The sequence below is a fragment of the Schistocerca serialis genome, chromosome 2 (assembly GCF_023864345.2).
Source record: "Schistocerca serialis cubense isolate TAMUIC-IGC-003099 chromosome 2, iqSchSeri2.2, whole genome shotgun sequence".
Lineage (NCBI taxonomy): Eukaryota > Metazoa > Arthropoda > Insecta > Orthoptera > Acrididae > Schistocerca > Schistocerca serialis.
Genome location: NC_064639.1, coordinates 1161328533 through 1161340015, shown reverse-complemented (window position 1 = coordinate 1161340015; position 11483 = coordinate 1161328533). Strand labels below are relative to the sequence as shown.

At 45.2% G+C, this 11483-nt stretch overlaps 1 protein-coding gene across 1 annotated transcript in view; it reads left to right on the top strand.

The window, feature by feature from the left end:
* Positions 1–318: 318 nt before the first annotated feature.
* Positions 319–11483, top strand: part of LOC126458622 (probable multidrug resistance-associated protein lethal(2)03659) — a 287255-nt gene continuing 276090 nt past the window's right edge. Inside the window, exon 1 of the mRNA XM_050095789.1 lies at positions 319–474. Within this exon, the coding sequence (XP_049951746.1) occupies positions 401–474 (74 nt within the window). The 5' untranslated portion in view covers positions 319–400. The remainder of the gene's footprint in view (positions 475–11483) is intronic.

Here is an 11483-nt window from a genome sequence, read left to right as displayed (position 1 = left end):
TTCTTCATTGGTCACCCCACTGGCCACATTCGGCACTGTAGGCAGGAAAGCTCGCTTCTGAGCTCGGCGCCACGGCGACTGAGCTCCTGGTTGCCGCCTGCACCAGAAGGAAGCGCTGGTGGAGGTCTCGTCGGCGCTGTGATACGTAACGCACGCAGGACACACATGTCCTCGTTGGCGTAGTGGGGGGAGCGGGAAGACTGCCTTAATAGTGAGTGCAGCGCGCGGCCGCTCCAGTCTGCAGAGGCGGCGCCGGGACGACGACATGGAGGGCGCAGCAGAGAAGGCGGAGCAGGGCCCGGGGCAGGGGCCCAGGCCCACGGTGGGCTTCAGCGACGAGGCCGTCGCCTACGAGGTGACCAGCCTGGAGTCCGAGTCGGTGATTTCCGACCAGCGCGCCATGGGCACCCCCAACCGCAGGATGAACCCGCACCCCAGGGCCTCCGCCAGCCCCATCTCCATCCTGCTGCTGTGGTAAGCGAGAGGCGCCCAGATTTTAGTGTTTCCACGTTTGTGACTGGCCTGCCTGTCAGTCCTTTTCATTTGTGTGTTTCGGGTGTCCTCTCCAGTGCTCTACAAATGAGGTGTGAGGTTACTTTGCGTACCTTTGTGGTAGACTATAAACGAGGAAGCTGCTACAAAGGCGCAGAAACGCAGGCACAGGCAATCACAGAGTAATAAGGGAGACAAGAGCACAGGCAAAAAGGTCATCTACATCCACTTGAGTAGACCACATAACTAATGAGGAGGTATTGAATGGAAGTGGGTAGAAGAGGAGCTTATGGCACAACTTGACTAGAAGAAGGGACCGGTTGGTAGGACATGTTCTGAGGCATCAAGGGATCACAAATTTAGCACTGGAGGGCAGCGTGGAGAGTAAAAATCGTAGAGGGAGACCAAGAGATGAATACACTAAACAGATTCAGAAGGTTGTAGGTTGCAGTAAGTACTGGGAGATGAAGAAGCTTGCACAGGGTAGGGTAGCATGGAGAGCTGCAACAAACCAGTCCCAAGACTGAAGACCACAACAACAACAACATCCACTTATTTAGGGTGTCTCAGAAGGAATGGTCTGTATTATGGGATATGATGGGAGTGACCATTTGAAGCAAAAAGCCCGAGAAACATGAGCTCTGAAATGCATACCTTAAGACCTATGAGCACGTCTTCATCTTCAATGCTGTGCAACAAATCTCGTCTCCTGCAGACAGTTAGTCCTAAAGAACAAACACGCCATGAAGGCTAGCTAATACGATCATTCGCTAAAGAGCACCCCTCACCTGATCTGGTGCGGGACTTCGTGTGATGTGGCGACCAAATAGTGGGGAAAGGGCTGTGAGTGGTAGTGTGCGGCAAGTGGGAATTTGGACTGAGGCAGCGAGTGTTTATGAACCCGAATATGTCAATCCGTAAGTTTAAGTGAAAGCAATCAACAATACAACAAGAATCAGCTTACTTTTTCAAGGAACTCCTCGACAGAATAGAAAGAGTGAACCATGAGGACACTCTTCAGTTTCGATTTGAAAGCGCGTGGATTACTGCTAAGATTTTTTAATTATCGTGGTAGCTTGTTGAAAATGGATGCAACAGTATACTGCACACCTTTCTGCACAAAAGTTAAGGAAGTCCCAACCAAATTCAGGTTTGATTTCTGCCGAGAATTAACTGAGTGACAGCTGCTTATTCTTGGGAATAAGATAATATTGTTAACAATAAATGTCAGTAACGAATATATATATTGAGAGGCCAATGTCAAAATATCCAGACTCGTGAACAGGGGTCGACAAGAGTTTCGTGGACTTCGCCACATATTGCCCGAACTGCCTGTTTCTGAGCCAAAAATATCGTTTCAGAATGGGAAGAGTTACCCTAAAATATAATACCGTACGACATAAGCGAATGAAAATAAGCAAAGTAGACTAATTTTCGTGTCGAACGATCACTCACTTCTGATACCGTTCCAATACTAAAAATGGCAGCATTAAGTCTCTGAACAAGATCCCGAAGGTGGGCTTTCCACTTTAGTTTACTATCTATCTGAAGACCTAGAAATTTGGACTGTTCAGTTTCACTAATCATATGCCCATTTTGTGAAATTAAAACGTCAGGTTTTGTTGAATTGTGTGTCAGAAACTGTAAAAACTAAGTCTTACTGTGATTACCGTTTGTTTATGTTCTACAAGCCATTAACTTAGGTCACGAAGTGGACTATTTGAAACCGGAGCAATGTTGCACACAACATCCTTTACTACCAAGCTAGTGCTATCAGCAAATAGAAATATTTTAGAGTTACCCAGAATACTAGAGGGCATATCATTTATATAAATAAGGAACAGAAGTGGCCCCAACACTGATCCCTGGGGCACCCCCCACTTGACCGTACCCCACTCAGACCCCACATTACAACCATTCTCAACAATGCGAATAATGACCTTTTGTTGCCTGTTGCTAAAGTAAGAGGCGAACCAATTGTGAGCTGCTCCCCGTATTCCATAATGGTCCAACTTCTGGAGCAATATTTTGTGATCAACGCAATCAAAAACGCCTTAGTTAAATCAAAAAATATGCCTAGCGTTCGAAACCTTTTGTTTAACCCGTCCAGTACCTCGCAGAGAAAAGAGAATATAGCATTTTCAGTTGTTAAACGACTTCTAAAGCCAAACTGTACATTTGATAGCAAATCGTGTGATATAAAATGATCAATTATCCTTACATACACAGCATTTTCAATAGCTTTAGCAAACACTGATGGCATAGAAATAGGTCTAAAATTGTCTACATTATCCCTTTCTCCCTTTTTGTAAAGCGGCTTTACTACTGAGTACTTTAATCGTTCAGGAAACTGACTATTCCCAAAGGAAAAATTACGAATATACAGGGCAAACATGTGTAGCACAGTACTTTAATACTCTGCTACACGCTCCATCATAGCCATGAGAGTCCTTAGTCTTCAGTGATTTAATTATTGACTCAATCTCCCTCTCGTCTGTATCACAGAGGAGTATTTCAGATATCTCAGAAAGGCATTTGCCAAGAAAGTTATATGATTTCCTGTAGAAACTAAATTTTTATTTGATTCATCAGCAATGCTCAGAAAATAATTGTTAAATACTGTACATATATCTCATTTATCAGCAACAGAAATATTTTTACTGCGAACTGACTTTATATCATCGACCTTGTGCTGCTGACCAGACACTTCATTCACAACTGACCATATGGTTTTAATTTTATCCCGTGAATTAGCTATTCTATTTGCACGCCACATACTCTTTGCTTCCTAATAAAACTTTTAAGCACGTTACAATACTGTTTGTAATGGGCTACTGCAGTTTGATTGTGACTACTTCTAACATTTTGATGTAATTCCCGCTTTGTTCTACACGATAATCTTATCCCACCAGTCAGCCACCCGGGCTGCCTATTACTGCCAGTACTCTCAAAGAGCATGAGAAATGTGTTAAGCAAAGCTTTAGATTTATCATCATGTCGTCGGCACTGTAAACATGCTGCCACTCTTGTTCCTTGACAAGATTTAAAAAACTCTCTATTGCTGTTGGATTAAGTTTCCTACATAGACTGTAATTACATGTGACATTTGTTTGAGTACAAAAGCCTTTTAGTGTTAAAATTTGTGCATCATGGTCTGAAAGGCCATTCACGCTTTTACTAACAGAATGCCCATCTAGTAATGAAGAATGAATAAAAATATTGTCTGTGGCTGTGCTACTGTTCCCCTGCACCCTACTTGGAAAAAACAGAGTCTGCATCAGATCACATGAATTTAGGAGATCCACCAACATCCTTTCTCTTGCACAATCATACACAAAATTTATATTGAAGTCACCACATATAACTAATTTCTGGTACTTCCTACAAAGCGAATCAAGAACCCTCTCTAGCTTGGGCAGAAATGCTCTGAAGTCGGAGTTAGGGGACCTATAAACAACAATTAGAAGTTTAGTTTCACTAAATTCAGCTGCCCCTGCACAACATTCAAATATCTGTTCAGTGCAGTGCCGTGATACGTCTATGGACTCAAATGACATACTGTTTTTTACGTACATAGCCACTCCCCCACGCCGCAAGGAACTCTTTGAGAAACAGCCAGCTAATACGTTTGTCCAGGCGAGCGTGACGATGTTCTGCAGACGGGTACGCGCAGCTGCGGCGGCTTACACCACCGTTCAGGCTGAACTGAGCCTCGTCAGGCCAGACAACCGACCATCCCTGCAAACCGTTCATCGGCGCGAAGCACGCCTGCAAACCACTCGCAGTACTCCATCCTTCGATCCGGGTCGTCCTCGTTTACTGCGTGCAGCGATTTCAGAATGTACGCTTTCCACTTCGCAGCTTTCAGAATTCGTCGTACGTTTGTTCGGCTTACCCCGCTTTCACGTGAGCCCTGCATCACAGATTTTTGAGGTGACCCAGTGAAATGTTGCAACAACTGCACTGGATGCTGGCCTTGATGTTTTTGGTCAGCCAGACCTTCCCTTATGCGCATCCCGAACAGTACTGTCGGTTTCGAATTTATCCCAATTACGATAAACTGTTGTACATGCTGGTACCTGAGTTTCGTACACATTACACCATTTCCGTTGCACCTCCATCACGTTTTCGTACTTCCAGTACCATTTCTGTACGGTTTTGCGTTGCTCACACAACAATCTTACTTCATTCATTGCTGCACTGTGATCTGCTGGAAAATGCGGACCAAGATCTGTTGTGGGAAAAAGAAAGAAAAAAAATGGACTACGCTACTGCGCAAAATTGTAACGATGTGTCATTTTGTTCCAAAGATATTTACTGTCAAACATTGTCTACATTTTTCTGGTCTCCTCTGTATTCTCCAAAATCATTCACCATTTTCTCTCTCATCTGCATACCCTTTGTATCCTCAAACTGGCTTCAGCGTGACACCACCCCCTGATACTTCTACTTTTTTCTAGATATGAGAAGAGGAAGACTGACAATATGAAAGGAAAATTAAATAAGGTCACTGGTAAGTCAAGTGCCTGGTGATCGTCAGTCACCTAGCATTGCAAAGACTGGAATGCCCTCTGAGGTATTTTTCCCCCAGCTCCTATTCTTGGTGTAGATATCCCTTTAGGTCAATAATACCGTGTAATCCTAACGGCTTTCCTCATTTCCAATATTCCAAATTAATTTTATTGGAAGAATTTTGGGAAAGCGTAGCATATCCTTTAAGGACACGGTGTATAGAAGGCTAGTGCAAACCATTCTTGAGTAGGTACGATATTGCACTGTCTGTGTTATTCAGAAATGCGATGCGAAGCTACAAGGCATCACTTGCTTGAAGCATAAATAAATGTCTGCGTGAAGCTAAATGTTATTAACTTTACACCAAGAAAAATATTATCGTGGCAATAACCTTCAAATCGTGTGCTACTTACATGAGTCTTCTATATGAATTAGTGAATTTACTCACGGCACTTTTGTTGCCTTATGCATGTAATCACTTTCAGAAGTCAAAGTACTAATCAAATTAACTAATTTAATAATACTGAAGCTTAATTTGCTTGTTTAGCCATGTACATCCCCAATAAAATAAAAACAGTGAATAGTAGATGGGGAATGAATGAGAACAATGGCGTATTTATGTTTACAAAATAATGACAGGTTTTATTAAACGTTTAGTAACTACAAATTTCTGGAGAACAGCTGATAGATCTTAAACAAAGATGACGAACACAAGTACGTTTAATAGGCAAAGCATACATTGGGGGTGGAAGCTATATAAATTCTTTCCTGAAATAGTCCCTTTTACAAGGTAGTCTGACTTTGTTTACACGAGTCGCTTGTGTGGGCCAACTCTGGGCCGATCCAGCAGTACTCTTCACCCTTTCGACCTCGACTCAGGCGGCAGCCAGAAACTGCGCGCTCTGGGCGAGGGGCGGTGCGCTGCGCCACTTGCGCTGTTCTGGCGCCTCCACGAAAACTTGCGAACTGCACGGTCTGGCGTGCGGATTACCAGAACGTGGGAAACTTCCCCATCAGAGCCCTGAAACCCGGCAGATTTCGGTGTGAGGTGCACCCATCCCTGGTCTGACCCAACCAATTTGACTCAGAGGCACGATGGCGTGTGCTGGAGTTGTCAAATATAGGACTGCTGATTCAGGACGTGTAACTTCACCCTCGTGACACACGCTATATCTGAGATGATATGCAGTTCCACAGGCTCTTAGTCCGCAGAAAAATACAGGGAAATGACCTGAAGTTCTCCACCAGGGGAGGCCCAGAAGAAGAAGTCAGCTGAAGAATCACAACCACTTTCCACCAAGCCTCGCTACGGGAGCCAAATTAGCAAACCAGTCTGACTGCACTCTACTCACTGAATCTCCCCTCTTGACTGTTCTGTTGGCCTCGTAGCCAATCCAGACACAGCACTGGTTTTCTCACACTGGGGAACAAGTCTCTCCTTTGCATATACCGCGAGGAGCCAATCAGCGCCTCCAAATCTCTCGTGTGTGAAAGAAGAAGACTTTAGACTAAGCAAGCGTTGTTCTCGCGTTAAGAATGGCCACATTTTGGCGAAAAACGTCTGTCTAGACAGGTCCACAGCGCCTCACTTTTGAGGTCGACCATTTGCAGTTTGTGAAAGAAGGCTGTTAAGCTTCCCAGACAGTGCCACGGCCGTGAAGTATCCGTTTATGCCGCTCAGTATAAGAGCCTGGCGTCACGGGGGAGGGGGACAGTCACAGTCCTACCTCCATTAGACGCGTACCCCAGCTGCTTCTAACATGAGAGTCCATGGAGTTTAATGACCTTCCCACCATTTTCACAAAAGCTCAGTTTACAGCGGTCTCTCAAAAGCCACCGACTACCAGCCATCCCACCCATCTTCCACGATAGACTGGCGCCCGGCCCAGGCGAAATGTTTTGCGAAAAGGCGTCCTCCTGTCGGACCCTATGGCAAGGAGGGGAGAGCTTCGACCCCAAGTCCCTCTGCAAGTAAGGACCACTGAACACAGTTTCCCAGGATGACCAGCACGACCAAGACGCTGCGCTCACTATGTATGGCCCCCAATTTAGCTCACTCCGTGTTCTCGTTGCCTCTGCTATGGCCCTCCCAAGTACAAGCTCCCTACAGGTCACAAGAACATTCTGCACCACAAACTCTTTATGAAGAAAAAGTCATTAACCACACATAGCAGATGTAGTACTAGCGAACACCACCGACAATGCGGCTAAAGTGAGGAGTGGAGTGCCTCACCGAAAGAACACGCGCTGCAGCGACTGCAGCCGTCATGAAATACATTCACAACTGCCAATATGGCAATCGTCAGCTGTATAATGGAATGACAATGGAAATTTGTCCTCGGCCTGGACTCGAACCTGGATTTCCGGCTTATCACGGGCAGTCTCCTGAGGGTGACTCATGGCCAGACCCAAACTCCTGTATGCCATCAACCGTGAATCTATACATCCTGTACTTCTACGTACACTATGTACACTACCGGCCATTAAAATTGCTACACCATGAAGAAATGCAGATAATAAACGGGTATTCATTGGACAAATATATTATACTAGAACTGACATGTGATTATATTTTCACGCAGTTTGGGTGCATAGATCCTGAGAAATCAGTACCCAGAACAACCACCTCTGGCCGTAATAACGGCCTTGATACGCCTGAGCATTGAGCCAAACAGAGCTTGGATGGCGTGTACAGGTACAGCTGCCCATGCAGCTTCAACACGCTACCACAGTTCATCAAGAGTAGCGACTGGCGTATTGTGACGAGCCGGTTGCTCGGCCACCGTTGACCAGACGTTTTCAGTTGGTGAGAGATCTGTAGAATGTGCTGGCCAGGGCAGCAGTCGAACATTTTCTGTATCCAGAAAGGCCCGTACAGGACCTGCAACATGCGGTCGTGCATTATCCTGCCGAAATGTAGGGTTTCGCAGGGACCGAATGAAGCGTAGATCTATGGGTCGTAACACATCTGAAATGTAACGTCCACTGTTCAAAAGTGCCGTCAATGCGAACAAGAGGTGACCGAGACGTGTAACCAATGGCACCCCATACCATCACACTGGGTGATACGCCAGTATGGCGATGACGAATAAACGCTTGCAACGTGCGTTCACCGCGATGTCGCCAAACACGGATGCGACTATCGTGATGCTGTAAACAGAACCTGGATTCATCCGAAAAAATGACGTTTTGCCATTCGTGCACCCAGGTTCGTCGTCGAGTGCACCATCGCAGGCGCTCCTGTCTGCGATGCAACGTCAAGGGCAACCGCAGCCACGGTCTCCGAGCTGAAAGTCCATGCTGCTGCAAACTTCGTCGAACTGTTCGTGCAGATTGTTGTTGTCCTGGAAACGTCCCCAACTGTAGACTCAGGGATCGAGACGTGGCTGCACGATCCGTTACAGCCATGCGGATAAGATGCCTGTCATCACGACTGCTAGTGATACGAGGCCGTTGTGATCCAGCACGGCGTTCCGTATTACCCTCCTGAACCCACCGGTTCCATATTCTGCTAACAGTCATTGGATCTCGACCAACGCGAGCAGCAGAGTCACGATACGATAAACCGCAATCGCGATAGGCTACAATCTGACCTTTATCGAAGTCGGAAACGTGATGGTACGCATTTGTCCTCCTTACACGAGGCATCACAACAACGTTTCACCCGGCAACGCCGGTCAACTGCTGTTTGTGTATGAGAAATCGGTTGGAAACTTTCCTCATGTCAGCACGATGTAGGTGTCGCCACCGGCGCCAACCTTGTGTGAATGCTGTGAAAAGCTAATCATTTGCATATCACAGCATCTTCTTCCTGTCGGTTAAATTTCGCGCCTGTAGCACGTCATCTTTGTGGTGTAGCAATTTTAATGGCCAGTAGTGTATATTCCAGTACAGGGGAAACATTTTGCTTGGAAGTCGCTTCCCCGGCGTCAGTGGAAAACTACGATATTGCAGTGCCTGTGTTATTTAGAAATGTGATGTAGAGTTCCTTCAGACACGCATTCTCAACCAGCTCCAGCAATAGACTCTACAAGAGATGCGTTCTGCGTCACGCAGAGGTCTACTTTTGAGATCTAAGAGAGCGTGTGTTCCGAGAACAGACCAGCAACATATTACTTTCTCCCGTATACGGCACAGTAAATGACCACAACGAGAAAATCAGAGGAATCAGAGCTCATGTGGAGCTTCACCAAAAACCATTCGCGAACTGAGCGGGGGAGGATGAAAAGAGAGTGGCACCAGAAGCACCCTCGGCCAGGTGTCTTGCGAAGTCCAGACGTCAGTGTAGACGAGGCGTGTCGTCAGCGGGACTTCTAATCTACATTCCGTGCTTTATTTTTTTCACAGCGACGTGTGGGTTCGGAACAGAAGAAGGAGCAACCGTATATGAATGCAGAAAAGATGTTGAAGAGTGTTTGACCTATGAAAGAACTTCCAATTTTGGCAGAGTGTACAATGTAACGATTGATAGTTCATTTTTATAGAAAAAACGTGTCAAGAAACATACCAAGCCCTTCTTTGCGATCCGTCATATTTCTATTCATTGTTTCGCGATCAACGTTTCACATCACATTATGTTAATTTGTAGTTTTGTTCTTAAGGAAATTGTAGGGTCTCAGGTTGAGAGTATGTAACGTGACGTAACAGCAGGCCTACATCTACATCTACATGGTTACTCTGCAATTCACACTTAAGTGCCTGGCAGACGGTTCATAGAACCATTTTCATACTACTTCTCTACCATTCCACTCTCGAATGGCGCGTGGGAAAAAGGAACACCTAAACCTTTCCATTCGAGCTCTGATTTCTCTAATTTTATTATTATTATCATTTCCCTCTACGTAGGTGGGTGTCAACAAAATATTTTCGCATTCGGGAGAGAAAGTTGATGATTGAAATTTCGTAAATAGACCTCGCCGCAAAGAAAACCGCCTTTGTTTCAGCGACTCGCGTATCATATCAGTGACACTCTCACCCCTATTGCGCAATAACACGAAACAAGCTCCCCTTCTTCGCACTTTTTCGATGTCCTCCGTCAAAACTACCTAGTAAGGATCCCAAACCGCGCAGCAGTATTCCAGCAGAGGACGGACAAGTGTAATGTAGGCTGTCTCTTTAGTGGGTTTGTCGCATCCTCTAAGTGTTATGCCACCAAAGCGCAGTCATTGTTTCGCCTTCCCCACAATATTGTCTGTGTGGTCTTTCCAGTGTAAGTTGCTCCTAATTTTAGTTCCCAGATATTTAATCAAATTGACAGCCCTTAGATTTGTGCGATTTATCGTATACCCAAAATGTATCGGATTTCTTTTAGTGCCCATGTGGATGACCTCGCACTTTTCTTTGTTTAGTGCCAATTGCCACTTTTCACGAAATACAAAAATTCTCTCTAGATCATTTTGTACCTGGAACTGATCGTCTGATGATTTTACTAGACGGTAAATTACAGCGTCATCTGCAAACAATCTAAGGGGACTGCTCAGATTATCACCTAGATGCAAATCAGAAACAGCAGAGGGCCTGTGACACTACCTTGCGGAACGCCAGATATCACTTCTGTTCTACTCGATGATCACTACGAACTGTGACCTCTCTGAGAGGAAATCACGAGTCCAGTCACACGACTGAGACGATACTCCATATGCACGCAATGTGATTAACAGTCGCTTGTGAGGAACGGTATCAAAAGCCTTCTGGAAATCTAGGTGTATGGAATCGATCCGAGATCCCTTGTCGACAGTACTCATTACTTCATGGGAATAAAGAGCTATCTGCGTTGCAAAAGAATGATGTTTTCTGAATCCGTGTTGGTTATGTAGCAATAAGCCATTTTCTTCAAGGTGATTCATAATGTTCGAGTACAGTATGTTGTTGTGGTCTTCAGTCCTGAGACTGGCTTCATGCAGCTCTCCATGCTACTCTATCCTGTGCAAGCTTCTTCATCTCCCAGTACCTACTGCAACCTACATCCTTCTGAATATGCTTAGTGTATTCATCTCTTGGTCTCCCTCTACGATCTTTACCCTCCACGGTGCCCTCCAATGCTAAATTTGTGACCCCTTGCTGCCTCAAAACATGTCCTACCAACCGATCCCTTCTTCTAGTCAAGTTGTGCCACAAACGTCTCACCAATCCTATTCAATACCTCCTCATTAGTTACGTGATCTACCCACCTTATCTTCAGCATTCTTCTGTAGCACCACATTTCGAAAGCTTCTACTCGTATTCTCTTCTTGTCCAAACTAGTTATCGTCCATGTTTCACTTCCATACATGGCTAAACTCCATACAAATACTTTCAGAAACGACTTCCTGACACTTAAATCTATACTCGTTGTTAACAAATTTCTCTTCTACAGAAACGCTTTCCTTGCCATTGACAGTCTACATTTTATATCCTCTCTACTTCGACCATCATCAGTTATTTTACTCCCTAAATAGCAAAACTCCTTTACTACTTTAAGTGTCTCATTTCCTAATCTA